General features: G+C 38.7%; 1 protein-coding gene across 1 annotated transcript; it reads left to right on the top strand.

The window, feature by feature from the left end:
* The first annotated feature begins 128 nt into the window (after positions 1-128).
* nhlrc2 (NHL repeat containing 2) lies at positions 129-20,239 on the top strand. The gene is made up of 12 exons (XM_086139901.1): positions 129-291; positions 3,195-3,347; positions 7,092-7,141; positions 8,391-8,796; positions 10,109-10,230; positions 10,424-10,553; positions 11,993-12,086; positions 12,783-13,014; positions 14,989-15,111; positions 15,244-15,453; positions 15,755-15,968; positions 18,245-20,239. The coding sequence occupies exons 1-12, from the start codon at positions 129-131 to the stop codon at positions 18,505-18,507; spliced, it is 2,160 nt and encodes a 719-aa protein (XP_085996027.1). The 3' UTR covers positions 18,508-20,239.

Here is a 20,239-nt window from a genome sequence, read left to right as displayed (position 1 = left end):
AATGACTACGTTTCAAAATTACCTGAACAAATTCTTTGAGCGTAGACATTTATTTTTTGTATATTTGTCGAAAGCACGGTTATGAAAATGTTGTGAATTGACCTAACAAGCCGTATGTTGCCACAAACATGGCTTCCAGGGCCAGCCTCGCCACCCTTTTTCCGATACAAAATCAGTTAGATTGTGCTTTAGTGGACGCGTCGACGCAACAGGAGAAAGAAACACTCGTGTGCCAGTATCTAAAAAAGCTAGACGAAAGGGGAGACCTGAAAATACCCGATTTTCAGCCAGGTTGGACCATATTACATTTCCTTGGTCATTCTGTCGTGTTTTGAGTTGAAGTTGCTTGTACGTTAACCAAAGTGTCTCAACTTGACTCAAGATATGTTTTGGAGTGTTTGTGTGATTATCTTCTGAGTTTTTCTGTCGGAAATGGTGCATTTTGCTTTCAAGTCAAATGTTGGCTTGGTGAATTAACAGTGGGCGTGACAGCCTTTAACCACTAACAGCTACCTTAGCAATAGTATTTTCAAATAGCACTGAAAACGTGTTGTTGATATTTTTAGCGAGTGTCTTCGCGTATTACTTGTAGTATTAACGTCATTACCGAACTAATAGTATTGTAATGTCTGACTATGCGAGACTAGCGTCAACTTTTAGGTACGTTCACTGTCCAAACAGGAAGCATGCCATGACTATTTGGTCATTAACATGATTTTTTTAGTTGTTAACCTAAATAGTACAAGTGATTGACATTTTAAATTCCCTGTGTTGCTTTGGTATGGTATATTGAAATGGGGAATGTAGGATGAAAACTGCGATAGTTGGTAGTTAGCAAGAGAAAGTCACAGGACTGTTGTTTCGAACAAAAGTTGAAGTTTTCTGACCGTTAACCGTTCAGAATGCAGGCACTGCCACTACACCAGTAGATGGAGATCTACTGTAGAACATCAAATAGTAGGAAAGAGGCTATTTCGCAACGATACAGTCGCTTCTTTTATCTGTTATTTGTCCCTCCTTGCATTGTACAAATATAAAAATAGCAGAACTAATTTCTTAGAATCATTTTAACTTGGAAACTTAGAAAAAAAAGAGAAATTCCCAGCTCAAAAGGCTCTTTGTTTAAATAGACAGATAAATTTAGAATGCATGATGGTTATATAATGATTAATTACATCTTTTCTTATTCTGACAAGAGCTATTGAGACTGGCTAACCTTCAAATGTACACTGACAGTGCTTGGTTCTTGGCCTTAAGGCCTCTCCAAACATGCAACTCTGAAGGGAAGCCCATCACCTAGTCAGTACTGGCACCCCTCACACTGCTCTGGATATTCAATCCCAAGTAGTTCAAGAGCCCTCTGTAGTCTTGCTCTTCTGTCCTCTGCTGGTCTTAGTCCTTGCCCTTTTTTTCAAGGTCAACCAAGTCCTCAAATGTTCTAGTGTACTAAACTTGCCCTCACTCGAAGGTTGTCCATGGCTTCCAGGTTGGAGCCACATGTTAGCACTACACTTTAATTTCTTCATAATTAGAGTGTTTTTTTGTAGATATTTGTTGCGCTGGTTAATGTGAAAAATACAAAATACATGTTTTTTTTTCCCCGTGATATGATGTTTTTAAGTTTCACTTGCTGCCTCGATAAGACCCCAATTTCATTTTCTGCTTGGTATTATTAAAAAAAAAAAAGTATCAAAATATAAAAGTATAATTTTGTTTTTTGAAGGACCATTATGAATATTACTATCATAGCAAAAAAAAAACCCAAACATTTAAATTGTTTGAACCTGCCCATGTTCTTCAGAAAATACATTTGGGGCAGCATGACAATATCAATATTCAATATCAATATGGAACTAAGTATCACGCTTAGGTTCATGTTCAGATGTGGCTCAATTGAAAATTGGATTGATCGCCTCTTGGGACCAGATCAATCCACAATGGTTGAGTATGGAGGGGTTGTGGCTATGTAGGTAGTGTGGGCCTTTCTCAAATGAGAAGGTAGGTGGTTGACCTCCTAGCTCCGCCTGTCTACAGTGCTGACATAGACACCCCAATTGCCCTCAGTGGTCTGGCATAGAAACTGGCCCAATCGCTGTATGCGTGTGAATGGTCAAATGTTATCCAGTTTTAAGTGCTTTGAGACTATCACACTATGAAAGCTGGAAATAGGTTGTGACCATTCACTCTCACAACCACATCTGTCTGCACTGATGCGTCCATATTCAAGTCAGCCTCCTTGCCAGAGACCAGTAGAGATTTTGTTTTTCCTGTAGAGAAGTGAGATGGTGCAGAATTGTTTGAACTCTTAAGAGGCTTCATCCTTTGGAATGAAGGATCCCTCTGCAACTGATCGTCAATAGGAAGTTATTTCTCCATGCCAACCATTCTCAACACGTGAACAGAATTACATTTGGCCAGGGCAGATGTTCCTCTGGTTGTCTATAGAAAATTGTTGAATTTCTGCCAGATGTCTCCTGTTCTTGTTTCAGCTAGTTTTAGAGCCATCAGCTTGGAAAAGCTGGAGAATCTCCAGCTTTTCCAAGTTGTTGGTTATTAAAAGCCAGTGGAATGTATGCATATCTGCATGAGGACCAACATTTTCCCATTTTTTTGTCACTTGAGAAAATGTTGAAATCTTCTCTTTATTCTTCATTGTCTTTATCAATATTTACACATTTGAAACTCCATTCGAATAACCCTTTTCCTTTTTTTTCCAGTCTGTTGCTTCTTGTGTGATGTTGCTTTTTAGAAGCTACTCATAAAGCATTATTAATGTACTGATTTGTTGCTTTTTAGGAGTTACTTCACCTTAGATAATCAATGTTTTGTTCACCCATTATAAGATGATAGACTTTTCTGTGTTTAAAGGCAAATAATTAAAACAAACGCAAAATTTGGAATTACTGATAAAATGCTCAATATAGAAGCAGCTCAAATGAAATCCTGAAAGACCCCCGATTTTCACTTGGCACAATACATTTGTTTTTTACACTCCTATGAATCGGCCCTCATCAACCTCTGCGGCAGCCTGCGGGGGTCACTTTAGTGCAATGATATTTCCTAATTGATGCAAGTCCTTTGGTTGTAGGGTAGTATGATGGGAAAACACTGCTCTGATATTTCTGTACACTGCTTTATCTGTGACATAAATGTGAGGATAACAGAATAATTTTCCACATTGTGATTTGCTCCAGGTTTGGAATGGCTGAACACAGAGGGTCCTCTGTCTTTGAATGCAGAGCTGGCTGGTAAAGTGGTGCTACTGGACTTTTTTACTTACTGCTGCATCAACTGCATGCACATCCTGCCTGACCTGCACCACCTGGAGAGGGAGCACTCAGTAAAAGGTATAGGACTTTAACCTTTGAAAAAGCAGTTTTGGCTCATGTATAGGCTCTTGTTTGTTGATATCCTATAATATCCTATTATCCTATTAAGTCTGAAAAATTATATGGGGATATATATTCAATCAAAACCAACAAATGCTTGCACCATCTTAAGAAAAGGGTATATTAAATAGAATATATACTCTTTTTTTAAATTAGGCCACCAAATGAATTAATCTGGATGTTCTATTGAGGGGAAAAAACAAGCAATGCAACATTTTTTATGTCTCACACAATATTATGTTTAATTTTTAGACTCAGCAACAACTTCAGTCACTATATTATTAGTTCCACTTGTCAAAACAAACTGGGCAAGAAGTTAATATTCATATTATCTTTTTTATAACCCATTTCCTTTCCAAAGTTTAATTATGAATTAATGCTTCTATGTTGCTCACCTGCAGTACTACTAAAATCAAAATCTAAAGCAAATCTCATAATGAACATTTATAAGCTGAAAGAAATCAGAATCAGAGTCAAAAATACTTAATTGATCCTGGAGGAAATTAAAATAATTGTGGAATGGCTTGTTAATCATGATTACTTTATTCCAACACAAGTAGCTTTGCTAGAGAGGAAATTGGGGATCCCCTTTGTACTACATTATTTTAATTATTTTTCAAATAAGATGAAAAAAAGGAAAGGGACAAGGAGACAAATACACTGCTTTTTAGACCTCTGAGATCTTTTCAATGTAGCTAGTCAGGATCAAGATTTGAATGAGGACATCTCTAAATAAAATGATTCAACCTTTCCCTGTTTTTTCATTTTTGGTTTGTTTCTGGTTTAAACATAATGGAGCAAATTCATTATGAATAGCTGATTAATTAGACAAACTGAAAACTCTAGATATATCAAGCTATTTTAGCAATTGTGATATGACGCAAAGGGCTATACATTTCTAGCCACATTATAATGGTTAAAACCATTGACTTTGACTCAAGTATACTATACAAACCCTGATACTACAAGTACGATTTTCAGATTGATTTTATTACTTTTTTTCTGTAGCTGTAACAGCAGGACAAAAGAACTTGACAGGCCTGACTGGGGGAACACAAATCTTTTGGTTTCATATGTGTCATGATGCATCACTGGACCATGTATAAGTTCACTGGGGCAGAGAGGCTGTAGTACATTAAGTTGTTGTGTCATAAGTGGTGCATGACCGCCCCTATCTCTCCTGTGAAGGGAAAGTGACTAAAAATATGTCCTCACAGAAGTGCCATTGAGTACACATCCTTGTACCCTGTCATAGTTGGCCCTTATGGATCTTTATATAGTCACTCCATGTAAAGCATAACCACATCCCACTGACTCTGGCATCCAACCAGCCCACCAAGGGATCATCTGAGGAAGCTGTTCAGCTTGAAGTTCGACTGCGAGCCAGACTGGACACTGGGTGACCTAAGCGCAGAGAACACACGCACACACTCACACACTCACACACTCACACACACACACACACACATATGCACACACGCACACCGCAGTACCACCACATATTATCGTACTTCCCTTATCTTTGGCACTGCCACTGGTACATTCTGTTTGCTGCTCTGGTCAGTGAGGTGTGGGAGCCACCCAGTCCAGTCAGTCCCACAGTCTCCCCACCCACCCATTGTCATCGCAATCTGTCCTGGTACTATTCCTTTCAGCAAAGGACGAGGATGACAAAATCCCCATGCAGTGTTGAGTTCGAACATTTTGAATTATGTGTTTTAATGTCTGGAGGTTGATTTTAAATTTGAATTTCAGACGAGCCAGTGCTCAGTAAAGTCCATTTAAGGAGGACAAAAGTTGGGTCTTCTGTATGATTTATTGTCATCTGTTATGCCAATGAATGCATTCCAAATCGTAATGAAAATGTTTGTCGGGACAGTCAAAAATAATTTAAGTCACAGAAAGTCAATTTATGTGTCTCGGTGACACGGTGTTGCGATTAGCTTCGGTCTCAGCAGCTTTCTCTTGGATATATTTTGGATTTATTGGCTTTATCTTTTTCTTCCACACATTTTAGGCTTCTTCCTTTCTTTATCCATCCCATGTTGTTACAGAGACGTATCAGAAATGCTGTGATAGAATTCCGAGTTTGGGTGAATTTCTTCTGTCCAGGCCATAATTTAGGAGCACATTGATTAAGTAATACACAAAATGGAGAAACTAATGAAAGTCTGACAATGGTCAAATGTCGGATGGTGGAGACATACAACTTGGAGGTTTGTACCTTGCATTGAGTTGAAGTTTTTAGTAGTCAATACATTTTATTTCATAAATTATTATTTAGTTTTAAATCTAGAATCAAATTTGATTAAAAATCACAAAGAATCAAAGAAATATTCATTTTTTTCCCAGATGATGCTGTGGTTTTGATTTTCTAGTGTCTCTGGCTCCTCCCTGTTCACATTTCATACTCAGAATCACATGAATACAAAGGTGACTGTGTTTCTAAAAAGTCCATAATGGAAACAAACTTGTCATGATATCCAATTTAGTTTGTGTGTGTATTTGCATGTGCTCCAGTGTATCATCGAGCATTACAAAAGGGCCTTTTGATCTGGAAATCTGCTGAAACATCATAAACCCTCCAAGTTTTTATGTGTTTTTTTTGCATTCTGTAACTTTGTCTTCTGCTAGTCTTGTTGGTGGGATGGTAAGAAGTCACAAATCATATCCAGCGTCAGGATTGCTTATGTATGACTGCTGATTGTAGTTGAGACGTATCAAAGACAAGCTTACACCCTCAGGAAAATGGAACATTTGGAGAAACCTCTGATATTCATCATAGTTTAAGTGACGTTCCTGATTGATAAATCAAGATTGTTAATGTTTTGTTTTTCTCCCTGTTACCCGCTTTACTTTTGTTTTTGTGGCCAGGAGTGCACATGTGTTTTGTGGGTGTGGGTGGGTGGTGGGGCTTGTTATTGATTACGCTTATGCAACTTGTTGACACGGTTGTTTGTAGGTAGATCTTTTCAGAGATGATCATGGGGTCAGTGTGATGGCCATTAGTCTTAGGCATCTATCTGTCTCAGCTGTGATCACATACTCGCTTGATATTGGGGAAATAAATGTCATCATACTGTGGTAGACCTGCAGTTCACCATTCAAACTAATCGTTTTGCTCTTTTTTCGGGGGGCAGTTGTTGTCAGTTGTTGACTGTTGTTGACATTTGTCAACAACATATATTTGTCTATGTATCTGTTAAAAAAGTTACTTTTCCATTATTTCTAGTTTTTCATATCCTCACTGCTGAACATTTTTTAAATTTTTATCACTTGACTGTGGTCACCTCAGTTAGTCATGGTTATCCATGTTGTGGAAGAAGTGCAGGAATTTATATTTTTAGCAAAAATGTCTTTTTCTGACGCACCCCAAAAAAATTGAAAGAGACATGAATGAGAATAATGCAATTTAGAAGCACTCAACAGAATTTTAAAACTTAGATGTATTTGTTTTTTTCAAGCACATTCAGATATTTTTTTCATGAAATATCAAAATCCAAACATTATTTTAAATCGATTCTGGCAAGATACTTTTTATGATGCTTCCTGTGTAATTTTGGTTGAATAACAACAACTTTAGATGTGCTATGTTGACAAAATGTATTTATTTAATGTATGAATGATTACTATATAGTTGGTATTGATCAGGCTCTCACTTAAATGTTTTCTTTTTGATCTTTTCCTTTTTGACACTCCCAGATGGACTGGTCATCATTGGCGTCCATTCTGCCAAATTCCCCAATGAAAAGGTGAGTGTTTTTCGATTTTCATCATTCAGGGTATTTTTCACCACAATATGCATCTAAAACTCTTAATTAAATGCAAATGAAGGAAAGTTGTGAAAGTCTGAGATTGATGTCCTTTGGTAAAATGGTAAGAACTAAAAGACATCAAGCCTTTATCTGGAAATGCAACAGTGTTTCATGATCAGGAGTAAAACAATATTGACCATAATTTAAGTTATTTTTTGCTTTTAGTTAAATTCCTGGTCCCTTAACTTTATAAACTGTAGGAAATCTCTTTGATTCTGTCATATTCTTTTCTCTGCCTTCTCTGTCATTATTTATGACGCTGCTCGCGAATCCCCCCCGGTGACTTAGAAAGAAAAAGGAAGTTACACTGACAGAATGAAGATTTTTAAGATTCTATTATACTTCTAATATTTTAGAAGATGTGCGAAAGTGAGGGTGAGGGAGGGAGAGAGTGAGTGAGGGCTAGAGGGAGAAAGATGGAGGAATAGGTAGATTGATTGATTAGATAATATGAGTTGATCAACCAAAACTGGAATTGAATTTTGGGACGATAATGTATGCTTCTCGGTAGGTTACCAAAGTCCCTAGGTTTAATGGATTTTTTTAACGCTAAAGGGCACATTTCCAACTAGATGAGTTTAAAACGTGTACAAATAAAGATCGTTTGAGCAGTTTAATGAGTAAATTAACCTTTTGTATCTGAGTGACACAACGTCAGTAATTCGGCTCCATCACTGTTAATAGCATTCTGTGACTACAGATATTATTTGCTGTATAGCTAATGACTAGAATTTTTATTTTTTTTGTTTTGTTTTGTTTTATACCATTATGGTACTGCTCACTGACCTTACGCTGTCAAATATCAGTCTGTTTTTTCGTGCACTTTATACTTCATATCTCATAGTTTAATGTTTACTGTTTAATGTAACAGTGCGCTATACTGCAAGTTTTCACTCTATTATTATTTTGTTAATTTCATGTCAGTGTGGGATTGCGAGAAACGTCTTCTCGATTCCTCTGTATGTCCAGCACATGCCCAGAAACTGATAATGAAGCTGACTTTGAACTATGAACTTTTTGAACTTTGAACTTTTGCTAAAAGATTCTCAAAAGGACTGCATTACAAGCCATGCTTCAAAGCAAGAGAACTATTCCATCATTAAGTATGCCATGTTTTATGAAAAGACAGCACTTTTTATAATCATTGTTAGAAGACTGATATACTTATTTCCACATTTCCTCAAAGGTCTTGGACAACATTCGGAGTGCTGTGCTTCGCTATAACATCTGTCATCCAGTGGTGAATGACAGTGAGGCCTGTCTCTGGCATGAGCTAGAGGTCTCCTGCTGGCCCACACTGGTGCTTCTGGGCCCTCGTGGAAACCTGCTGTTCTCTCTGGTGGGCGAAGGCAATCAGGACAAGCTGATGCTTTTTACTCAGGCAGCCCTTCATCATTACAGGGAGCTAAACCTGCTGAGTGCAAACCCAGTGGGGATTAAGCTGTACCGAGACTCCCTGCCTCCCTCTATCCTCTCCTTTCCTGGGAAGGTGTCTGTTGACAATGTCAGTGGGAGGCTGGCCATAGCAGACACAGGACATCACCGGATTCTTGTGGTTTCTACAACCGGGCAGCTGTTATACATAGTCGGAGGTAAGAAGAGTATACATGTTTTATTCTTTTGTCATCACCTAATCACAGATTATAGAACCTTTGAGGTCCCGCTCATCATAGTAACCCTGCCAACACTGACAGCCCCCAAGACTCCTTGAACTGGTCAGCTATCTAAATGTGTCAACACACAAGTAGGACTTATAATGTGACTTGTTTTTGTTTGATTTTTATCATATGAAACAATGATGGGTTATTATATAATACTTCGGATTTTTCTGCAATTTTTTAGTAATTTTTTTGCAAATTATTTTCTGCTATGTCTTTGATTACTTATTCAATTACAAAATAATAAAAATAATAATAATACAAAAGATTTTACTGGACAGTTATTGAAAGTTCATTCTCATTTTGGTAATTTCTTCAAGTTAACTTAATTAACAAGAATGTCTAAAAATGACATAATCAAGAGATTGTAAGTGGTCCCTCTAAGATCTCACAGCACCTCCCCATCTCAGTCTTGACTTCTGAAATAATCATCATTTCTAAAGATGCGGAGTACAAAATTTTAACTCATCAAGTTCTGTAACTTCTGTAACAGCCCTCACTCATAGGATTTGGTTTTTCTTTATTTAGAAAATTTCGAATGTATAGTTTATTTTTTTTCAAAGTTGAAAGAGTTATTACAGATCCAACCACATGTTTAATGTTCACAGAACTACAAACAATCAGTATATCTATTTTTTAGATTATTGACATTCCACTAAAACCCTCAGAGGAGCAGTATGGTGGCCTGTGTTGGTCCCAGACCAACAAAGAGATTGGCAGCATCAAAGACTGATACAGTCTGGGAACTGGCTTAAGTGTGGACAAAATGAAGTGGGAAAAAATGTAGAATTGGCTCTATTTTTGTAGCCTGGTCTTATTGGGTAGCAAATTGTTGCATAATATTTTCAAAGCACAGGCTATCCTCAAAATGGTGTTTAATATTTGTTTTGTAGCATGTCTGCATGGTAAAATCATGATGTAAAAGAAGAAATCTTATTGTTTGTTAACTGTATTTGGTAGGTTGAACAGTTACTTTCAGTGAGATACACATCAGAGGGGATTGAAATAGTTAATATACATGAACATGTTTTATCCATTCCGGCAAAACTGTAATTTCTTATCTAGGCGTACTTAATAATGAAAGTCCTCAAAATGTAATTTATCACCACAATATAACCAATGGGCTATGGTCCAACAACTTGATTTGGTAAAAAGATTCATTTCTTGAGTTTATTTGACCTTCAGGAGAGGTAGTTGGACACATGGAACCCTCATAATGTTTATAGGACTATTGTTGCTTGTGTAGGACCTGAGAGTGGAAGGCAAGATGGCGGCTTCTCTGAAGCTTCCTTTAACTCCCCCCAGGGAGTTACCATCAAAGGGGACATGATATATGTGGCTGACACGGAAAATCACCTCATCCGAAAGGTAATCCATGCAAAATCGTATATTATATAGCTTACTCAAATTTAATTCTCTGTCTGTCAGTGCATGCATGCGCGTGTATGCGTGCGTGCGTGCGGGCATGAGCATGTGTGTACTTGCTAATGTACTTGCTCATTGGTATTTCTACCTTTTTCTGTGCCTGTGTGTTCACATTGTGCATGCATGTGTGTAATAGGTTGACCTATTAGAGGGACAGGTCACCACACTGGCTGGAGTTGGTGTTCAGGGCACTGACAAAGAAGGCGGGGCTATGTGGACTAAACAGTCAATAAGCTCTCCTTGGGATGTGAAGCTTGGCTCAGTTGGTGAGTCCTTTTTTGCCATCAGAATCACATCAAGCACTTAACTTACTTCATGTCCAAGCCTGTCATTATCTGTATAATCCTTTTTAATCTACAGTTTATTCTTTTTGTATGGACTGTGTCACTGACATTTTAAAATCAATACCACACTGCCATTGTCCTGTTGAATTGACGCGCCATAAACTTAATTGCATGAAACTATCTTTGAGCGACTCCATCAAAGTATTTGAGAGGTGTTAGGTTGGTTTGGTACAATGTCCCTCATTCATTGGAGAAATTTTCCCCAGTTTTAATGTAACAGATTATGTCGGGAGTAGCCATGTTAACTTCTGTTGAAGCTACAACCACAAATAAACAGAAGAAGCCTCTCGAATGAGGGGTGAAGCATAGAGACATGCATAGAGTTACGTTCTCGTATATAGATAGTTGCTTCGGTGAAAACTTTAGGGGTCGATCTTATTGACAGAGTATGCCACAGGCATCACAGTAAGAAAGCATGTATCCATAGCCCCATCAAAGGCATGGTCATTATGCATTATCTTGTTCAAGCTGATGTGCATTATGTAATTGTTGTAACCTGCAGAGGCATCATTTGATTGTTGCAACGTGTCTGTATTCTAGAGCCTTCTGTCAGATTTTTATGTACAAGATGAAAGATGGCACGACCTGCTGCTTTTTAACATCATCACATGGTCTGAAGAAATACTTGTAGTTCAACTCTGCTAATTTTGCCCTCCCGGAGTGCAATCAAACACTAATTGCATATTTATGACTTATGCACCACCTTGCATGAATAATTGAATTTCCGTGCCCCTTTCAAAGTATTACAATGTCATGGATGCTGCAAGTTGTCAGTGTCATAGACAGTCTACCAATTGTGATCAAGAATGATTGAGCTTCCCTGACTGGGAGACACCATGTTTCTTCAATGCTACGTGTCTATCACAATCAAAACCGCAGTGTTCCCAGTGGAAGTAGTTGACCTGGCACTCTGCCCTGATCAGACTTGCTCCATGAATGGACATACTCAACCAAACAATCATAGCAAGGTGATATGCATCCACTTACCATATATTATCCTAAGATAAAAAAAAATCTCTGTGGTGTCATAAAAAAGATCATAACTTAATTTTGTGCTCAAGTAAACTTTTTAGAGCCCCTAATGATACTATCAAATTCTGAATTGCTGGATAGATAATACAAGGCTTGCCTTGGATATAGTTGTGATTAGGGTGACAATGCACGTCAGTTCCATCATTATTCAAACTTTTACTTCACCTATCAGTTTGTAAATAGTGGTTGTATATTTTAATTTTTACCTAAATATGAGTTTGTCTGGGTATTGTTTACGCTAACTAGTAGACATAAAAGGGCCCAAGCTTTAAGGAAGATGTAATCTCCAAAGTGTGTGTGTGTGTGCGTGCGTTCATGCTTGTGTGTAGGTGGTGATGAGGACAACGTGCTGTGGATTGCCATGGCAGGCACCCATCAGATTTGGATTTTGTTCCTAGCGGATGGGAAACTTCCCAAAGGAAGGTGAGGAGTTGTATATGACGACTTGCCAACCGATACCTAACAAACTTTACACAGCCACTAATATATCCTCTTTAAGAACTTAAGAGTGGTGTCCATTTCACTAATTGCCAAATAAAAACTTTCCTGGAAAACTTTTTGTAAATTTTGAATCTATCTTTTGCTCTTCAGATTTTATCAAATTTTGTCAGATTCTAGAAACAGAATTTTACTTTGTTGTTAAACCGTCTTCTTTTCCTTCTGGCTGCTGCCTTCAGGGGTAACCACAGCAAATTATCATCCGCCATCTAACCCTATTCTCTAACCACATCTTCTTCTCTCACACCAATTGTCTTCATGTCCTCTTTCAGTACATCTATACATCTCCTCTTAAGTCCGTGAAGTGTTGTTACTTCCAACCTCAGCATCATCTACCTGTATATTTACTATACCTCCTCATGTCGTAACTATCTTAGTCTGGCCTCTCTGAAAACATCTTACATCTGTCCCTCTGATGGACTCATTCCTGATCCTATCCATGCTTGTCACTCTCAAAGAAAACCTTAACATTTTCATCTCTGCTTCCTTCAGCTCTGCCTCCTCTCTTTTCCTCAATGCTATTACTTTGTTGTTAAATTCAATCTGAAAATCTATCGTCATCATATTCTTATTTAAATGCTAGAAAATTACTGTGTTTTTTTTCTATTGTTTTGGATGCAGTATGTCCAAGGCAGGTACATGTGTGAAATGGGCAGGTAGCGGCAATGAGGAGAACCGAAACAATGCCTACCCACACAAAGCAGGCTTTGCACAGCCCTCGGGCCTGGCTGCAGCCCCTGAAGAGCCCTGGAGCTGCCTGTTTGTGGCGGACAGTGAAAGCAGCACTGTCCGCATGCTGGCGTTGAAAGATGGAGCTGTCAAGTTGCTGGTTGGAGGAGACAGAGACCCACTGGTTTGTATTAATGAGTGGATAGTTACAACACTGGAATGTCAAATCAAAGAAAACCTTTCTATATCTGTGTAACCAGACCTGTTTTTAGTATACATTCTTAAATTATTATTGAAATAGGTAATTTTACCTAAAACAAATCAAAAAATTAGTTATCTCGCATGACTACCGTAATTTCCGGACGACAAGGCGCGACTTTTTCACTTAAACACCGATGCGACTAATACATGGATTTTTTTAGGCGGGGGGGCTGCTAACGATTTTCACACCGCTGAAACATTTATCTTCTTCACATCGAACCAATGAAATGGCTGGGAAATTCTGAGTCCGTTCAACTTGGATACTGAAGAAGACGACTTTGACGGTTTTAGTGTGCAGGAGGAAGCCCAAGATAGCGATCGGCTAGCCCGTGCGGCTAATCTTGAGGTACGCTCAATAGTCCGGAAATTACGGTATATTAAGGTTCCTCTCACTGATATATTTAAGCAGCATTGATTTGAATATGCAACATTTCAGAATACTACTTTAGTTTAAACTGTATCATTTACTCTAAGTGCATCTAGTTTGTTGACCAATCTTTTTTGAGGGCACCACATTGTACATGACTCCTGCAGCAATGTCTTCATGAGGAATGAGCAGAAGAAACCATCTCCATTTTACCCAATGACAATATGTCCTACTCCTGCTCCACCACCATCCATCAGCAGACTGTAATACATGGCCATTAATCCAGCTCATGTCCACCCAAAAAAGACATTTGGACGATTGTGAAGAAAAATGTTAAATAAATTCTCAACCAGCTCCTAGACAATCAACATTTTTCAAGGGCATTTGTCCATCAATGGAAAATATTGATTCTAAAAAGGCCAGAAATAGAAACCGTTTTTGTTGCAGTATCCTAAAGTGATTTCTGGTAGAACTCATGTCCTTTGCCTTTTCTGCTGCCATATGGCATAGCTTTGCAACATCCCAAGAGTGGTTTGAAATTAATCGATGTGGTCCATATATCATCACTCACCACTGTGTGGACATGTGGTTGATCGCATTGTATGCAGTTCAAGTACAGCCCCACAGTGTTGTATAACTGCTATTAGTTGTTAGTGGTTTGTCAAACACAAGATGTAGAGCCAACGGGGAAAAAAGTGAAAACAGTAGGCACCTTTGTGGAGAAAGCAAGTGTTTAGAGTCCATACACAACCTTCCCTTGTCCCTTCAGTCTTCTTATCTGCCTTCATAGGTACCTTTGCTGTGCTCAGATGTGCTTCAGGGACAGGGTCTCACCTCTGCATTGAAGGGGAACACAAGAAGGACCCCAGATACTCACTTTGATTGCAAACGCAGTTACTCAATAGGACACTTATCTTTTTGTGAACTATGAGCTGAGAATCATGAGACTTTTTTTTTTCTTCAGCTGATCAAGGAAGGAAACTTTTATTACAGTCAGACCAATTTAACTACATATTAGTAGCTTTAATAATAGCTGTGTTCTATGGGCTTGGAATCTTTTGCTTTTGAGATAACCTTAAGTGTATCTGTAACTGTAATGGCAATGACAAAAACTTCAACTGCTTCAACTGCTTTTTCCGACTATACCAACCTTTGTAACGTTTTCATGATTTTCATTATTGATAACTTGATTCATGATTCCTTTCATGAAAGTTTTCCAAAGCATGTCAAGATAAACCCGCTTGCTGCATAACTATGTGATCTGGTTTAAAGATTTTGATTAAGTACAAAGGAGGCATTTTAATGGCTGTTTCATTGTTATTGCGTGAATTAATTACAAAAATTATTGACCCTTTACCTTTAATATACAAAGAAAGTGCTTTTTTTGTGTTTGTGCAAAAATAGACTACGTACAGATCTGCCTCAGAATCTTTGGTCCGAGACCTACTTGATATATTTTAGTAGTATGTATAACGGTCTCTAGTTCTAGTTTTGTTTTGTTTCATTTGTCTCCTGTGCTCTTTGAAACAGAACCTCTTTGCTTTCGGGGATGCAGATGGGAAGGGTGTTGATGCCAAGCTGCAGCATCCTCTCGGTGTGGCCTGGGCTCACGAACAAAGCTTGCTCTATGTTGCTGACTCCTATAACCACAAGGTAAAGGTTGCATGTCACAAGGTTGTTGTGTGTACAGAGTTCATGCTCAGTTTTAATGGCATTTGCACTACTGTGACCTTTTAATGGGTAACATATAAACTAAACAGTAGTTGCATTTTATTCTGTGTTCAGATTAAGGTTGTGGATCCAAAAACGAAACATTGCAGCACACTTGCGGGGACAGGAAATGCAGGAGACGCTCTTGGTCCTGATTTTAGCAAAACCTGTTTCAATGAACCTGGAGGAATCTGTGTTGGTGCCAGAGGAAAGATTCTATATGTGGCAGATACCAACAATCATCAAATCAAAGTGCTCGACCTGGTCTCCAAAACGGTTTCACTAGTAAGACGTGTGTGTGTGCGTGTGTGCGTGTGTGCGTGCGTGTGTGTGTGTGCGTGTGTGTGTGTGTGCGTGCGTGCGTGTGTGCGTGCGTGCGTGCGTGCGTGCGTGTGTGCGTGCGTGCGTGCGTGCATGAGTGTGCAATATTTCCTACCTTGAGAAAGCACTTAATATTTCCTGTATGTATAATTATTTCTCCTAAAAGCTTTTGCATTACCAGGTTTTGTTTAAAAGGTAAAAGGGAGGTTTTAAGCACCAACAGCTTTGTCCTTTAATATAAACACCAAAATCTCTCCCCCCCCAGTTCCCTATTTCCATGGAAAGCACAGACTCTGCATCTAAAATACATTCAGCTCCTGCCAAAACCCCCACGTTGCCCAAATCAGCTGCCAGGAAAGTGCTGCCCCCGGTTGCTGTGTCTGCAGGCCAGACTCTGGTCATGTTACTCACCCTGTCACTACCAGAAGGAACCAAACTTACTGAAGAGGCTCCGAGCTGCTGGGTTCTGTCAAGTGAGGGTGAGAAACAGCACTACATCTATTGTAGGTTAAAGGCTTGACTCATTATGTAGAAAATACATTTCACTTCTCAGTACTCATAAGGGCCGTCTTGAAAGAATGTCAGGAGACTCCAAAACAAGTTATGTGAAACAGCTGATGAAGAGATGAGAGCTGTTAAAATAGTGTCAAAACCAATCTAGAAACATACATAGAAATGAATGACAGGTAAGGTTGAGAATGGTCAAGCACACATCAAAGAGGAGTTGATCATGGGCAATGGTGATGCCCCGATGAAAGCATCAAGTAGGATGGATGGATTTTAATTTAGTTTGATTCTGTCACTCTCAGAATTGAATGTACTGAAAGGTTAACACCAGTATCTGTGTGTTTCATTGTGCTACACTTGAGTTAAATTATACAGTTGTGGTTAACAAAGCGCCATTAAGTTCTTCTCTGGATTAAAAAAAAAAAAAAAAATAGCTTTTCAATTTTTATAACCAGCTCGGCTGAAACACGACTTCCCAGGTTAGACATTCTAAATCGGAGCTCATCAACCTCACCAAACTTGGTTATATGAGCCATAATTCTATCAGAAAACAATGAAGAAGACCGATGTCCAACTGTAATCATTCCACTGCATAGCCAACCAGAGTTTTACTTTGTTGGCCTGGACCAGGGATTTATGATCCCCTTTGACAGAAAGAAGAATATTTAGTGTCTGATTTATTCTATTTTATTACTATGCGAAAGGTTCTATTCAGTGTTCTCAGTAGTCTCTGAGGTCAACAGAGATATCCTGTTAGTGGTGGTTGATCTGCTCATTAAGTTTGGAACAAAAGTATTTTCATTCGGAGTGATGCAACATACGGAGGGCAATATCAGCAAGTTATTTTTAGAACATTTTGATAAGAGGACATGCCTTGGTTCGCATAATTAGCCCACAAGCTATGTTATGTGATCCTCTGCTGTCCCATTAAACCCAGTCTAGACTTAAGCTGATCAGATCAGTGCAGAGCAGGAATTTTAATGGATCAAGTTAGAAGCGCAAGCCAGATCTAAATAGTTTTTTAGTGGCTTTGTCGAAATGGCTTTTCTGGGACCTCATGTTACACATCCGTTATATCACTCACCACCAGCACAGAGCTGATTGTCTCTCTGGTTTCAGTATTTTCTCACAGCTCAAGGCTATTGTCCCTCCTTTCGACTTTCATTCACCTTTCACTGCTTTTGTTGTGTACTTGTTTCTAAAAATATTGCCAGAGTTCAAGTTTTGAGCCAATTGAGCTCACTTGGTGAATCACACCCAGTCCGACAATAAATTTAATCGACAGAAAGGCATTCTAATGGACTGAGCTGGGTCAATACCAATGATTTAGACTGTGCTCTTTGATTTACCACACTTTTAGAGTCTTACAGGGTCTATACAGTCATGACAATCCTGGAAAGGTTGTGAAGATTGAAAATGGCTTTTTCTTAAAACTTGGACAGGTGTCAGGGGAAAACAAAGCTGGAAAGATAGATTTTAAAAGATGTACTTTTGCATTTTAATACAGCTATGCCTCATTTTAACATTGATTTTTATTTTTTAACATTTTAGAGAATGCAAGGTAATGAAAACGTACTTCAAAGGCCAGCAACACTCATGGAAATTTACTGGCAGCTTCCTTTGCTTACTTTGAAATTGTCTCACCTTGATGACAGGATGCTTTGATTTTGCCAGCTTTTCCAAATTCCATTTGACCTTTTCCTGTGCAATAGTGCAGAATGATTTAGAGACAGTGGCACTGAGGAAAAGAAGAGGCTGTGTTGGTGGAGGTTCTCTGGGAGTGACGAGGATGGATAGGGTGAGGTATGAGTCTATCAGAGAAACAGCAATTGTAAGATTTTTTCAGAGAGGCCAGACTAAGACTAGTTTGGCATGCACGGAGGAGGTATAGTAAATATGTGGGTAGACGATGCTGAGGTTGGAAGTAGCAACACCAAACAGACTGGTACGAGATTATTTGGAGATAAAGTTGGGGAGGCCTGACTGAGATGTTTTGGACATGTACAGAGGAGATAGTAAATATATGTATCAAAGGATGCTGAGGTTAAAGTTGCCAGACCGGTGGCATAGAGAGACCACAGAGGAGGTATATGGATGAAGTGATAGAGGACATGTAGTTAGTGGGTGTAAGGGAAGAGGATGCAGGGGATCGGCTTAGTTGGAGGCAGATGATTCGCCGTGGCAACCCCACAGCCAAAAGGAAGACATTGAAGAGGACTGCAGTACTCCATTTCCTGTTTTCCCACAGGTAACGAGTGGCCATTGGACGGTCAGGTGATCACAGGAGTCATCGCTGATCTCTCGAGGCCCCTCTGCATCTCCACCAAAATTCCAGCAGCTCAAAAAGACTGGGACAACTCTCTGTGCCTGACTTTGAGTGTATGGCTATACTTCTGTATGAAAGGAGGAACAGGCTGTATGATGAGAGCAGCCTCTTTCTTGCAGCCACTTGAGATCGCCAAAGGTTCTAGTAAAGGGGAGGTTACAGTTTCTGTGGTTCATGCAGTCTAAAACCTTGACTTTGTTCTGTAACTGAGGTCTTCCGTGAATTTGATTTTACTTCCTTCAAGTCCAGCTCCTGAGTCCAATATGTACACAGTAGAGGTAAAATGCAGACATCCCTTGACATCTTACAGAGGCTCCACGGCCTAAATTGTTTTTCAAATTATGGTATATTAATGCAACACATTTCTCCAACGAGAGCCCGAACTGGAAACAATAAACTCTTGCAAACTAAGGAAACTTTTTAAGAATTGTGACTCTTAAACGGACTCTATCAAAGGGACTAAAGTACAAACTAATCATGTAATTGGCAGGTGGTGATAAAGAATGAGTAGATTTTTAATGATGTTGTGGAAGACCCTTTCAAGATGAAGCCTCTGATTACTTTCACATTTTCACCTGATCGAGCAGATGGGTTTGAATTTCAAAAACAAGACTATTTATGTTCAGATGTTGACTTTTTTTCCCCATGAGCTCCAGCTTATAATCAGTGGAGGCCTCCTGTTTGTTTGAAATGTATTTTTTTATAACTTTGACAAAATTTAATATATATTAACATTTTCTCTCTTTGTGCCAAGAAAAATTACATCACAGTAATCTTGCAAAACACAAATGTAAGAAAAACAAGGAAGAGGGCCGCAGCTGGTATTTAGTTCACACTTTTAAGACATTATGGTCTATTCTGCATCTGCTTGCACAAGAACTGCTTGATATGCATTATAATATATAATATGCAGCTTAATATCAGGTTACTGCCACAAAAACTGGTCTGTTGAAAGGCCAACCCAAGAGGTATTCATCGTGAAAAATTAGAAGGGAATTTTAACATGTGAAGCATATTTCATCTATGTACATAGAAAGGTAGAACGGGATGGGAAATTATCGTTGTGACTCGTTTTCATTAACATCACTAAATTGAAGACATACTTAGCACCACAATATTTTATTTACATTTCCACATAGTCCTTTTTCTCCAGGGTTTAAACATGTTTACGGATTTGCCATTGCTTTAATGCATAATCGTTTGCGCAAAAGTGAATAAATTGAATAAAATGCCACAAAAACGGACCTTACTGAACATTAAACCGTTGTCTCTGGCTGACTACATCTTTCTGAGTACTGTAGAATATTGTTTTTCAGAAAAGTCTTGAATGTTTCCTTTTATTAAAACCTTGTTATTCACACTCTTCATCTCTAGGACATGCTCTGATAATGAGTTCCGATAAAAGGGTTCTGCTAGTTTATTGTTAATGTTGTCATTCTGGCACTATAAAGTTTTTGTCACATTTTTGTTGGAAAGCAACCTAATCTTCTCTGTCGTCATGTCTCTTAACAGTATTGTGCTTGTGACTGTTTTCATCACTTTGCCAAAGTGCCTTGGTTGTTATAGATGCTGTCAACTAATGACACTCTGAAGCAATAACCTTATAGTTCAGTTATGGGCATTTCTACATTTGGGGGTTATTTATTTCAAATGGGTTGCAAATGTTTTTGTGCGTGCATTTCCTCAGCTCTGATATCCCCTGGCCTTTTTCTTTTCTTTTAATAAGTAATTGCTGACAGTCATTAGGGTCTCTGATAACTATTTCCAATTCTCTCTTGTTGTCTCTGTTGCCACCCATTCGAGGCATAATGTGGCACAGTTTTGTCTTGAGGGATATTTGGTTTATGTATCTGCTTCTCAATGCTGCACTTTAAGATGCAACAGGAAATGGAAATTAATAAAGTATTTTTATCTATC

Source organism: Fistularia commersonii, chromosome 32 (assembly GCF_037954325.1).
Source record: "Fistularia commersonii isolate RoL2024-O1a breed Wild chromosome 32, RoL_Fcom_v1.0, whole genome shotgun sequence".
In the NCBI taxonomy this organism is placed as follows: domain Eukaryota; kingdom Metazoa; phylum Chordata; class Actinopteri; order Syngnathiformes; family Fistulariidae; genus Fistularia; species Fistularia commersonii.
Note: the sequence above shows the minus strand (reverse complement) of the source record. Positions and strands in the feature narration are given on the sequence as shown.

What these genes read in the sequence shown, in the direction of transcription:
- nhlrc2 (XM_086139901.1), top strand. Translation starts at nt 129, where the DNA reads ATGGCTTCCAGGGCCAGCCTCGCCACCCTTTTTCCGATACAAAATCAG. An exon ending in CCAAATTCCCCAATGAAAAG is followed by an intron (nt 7,142 to 8,390) that starts GTGAGTGTTTTT and finishes ATTTCCTCAAAG; the next exon opens with GTCTTGGACAACATTCGGAG. An exon ending in GAGGAGACAGAGACCCACTG is followed by an intron (nt 13,015 to 14,988) that starts GTTTGTATTAAT and finishes TCTTTGAAACAG; the next exon opens with AACCTCTTTGCTTTCGGGGA.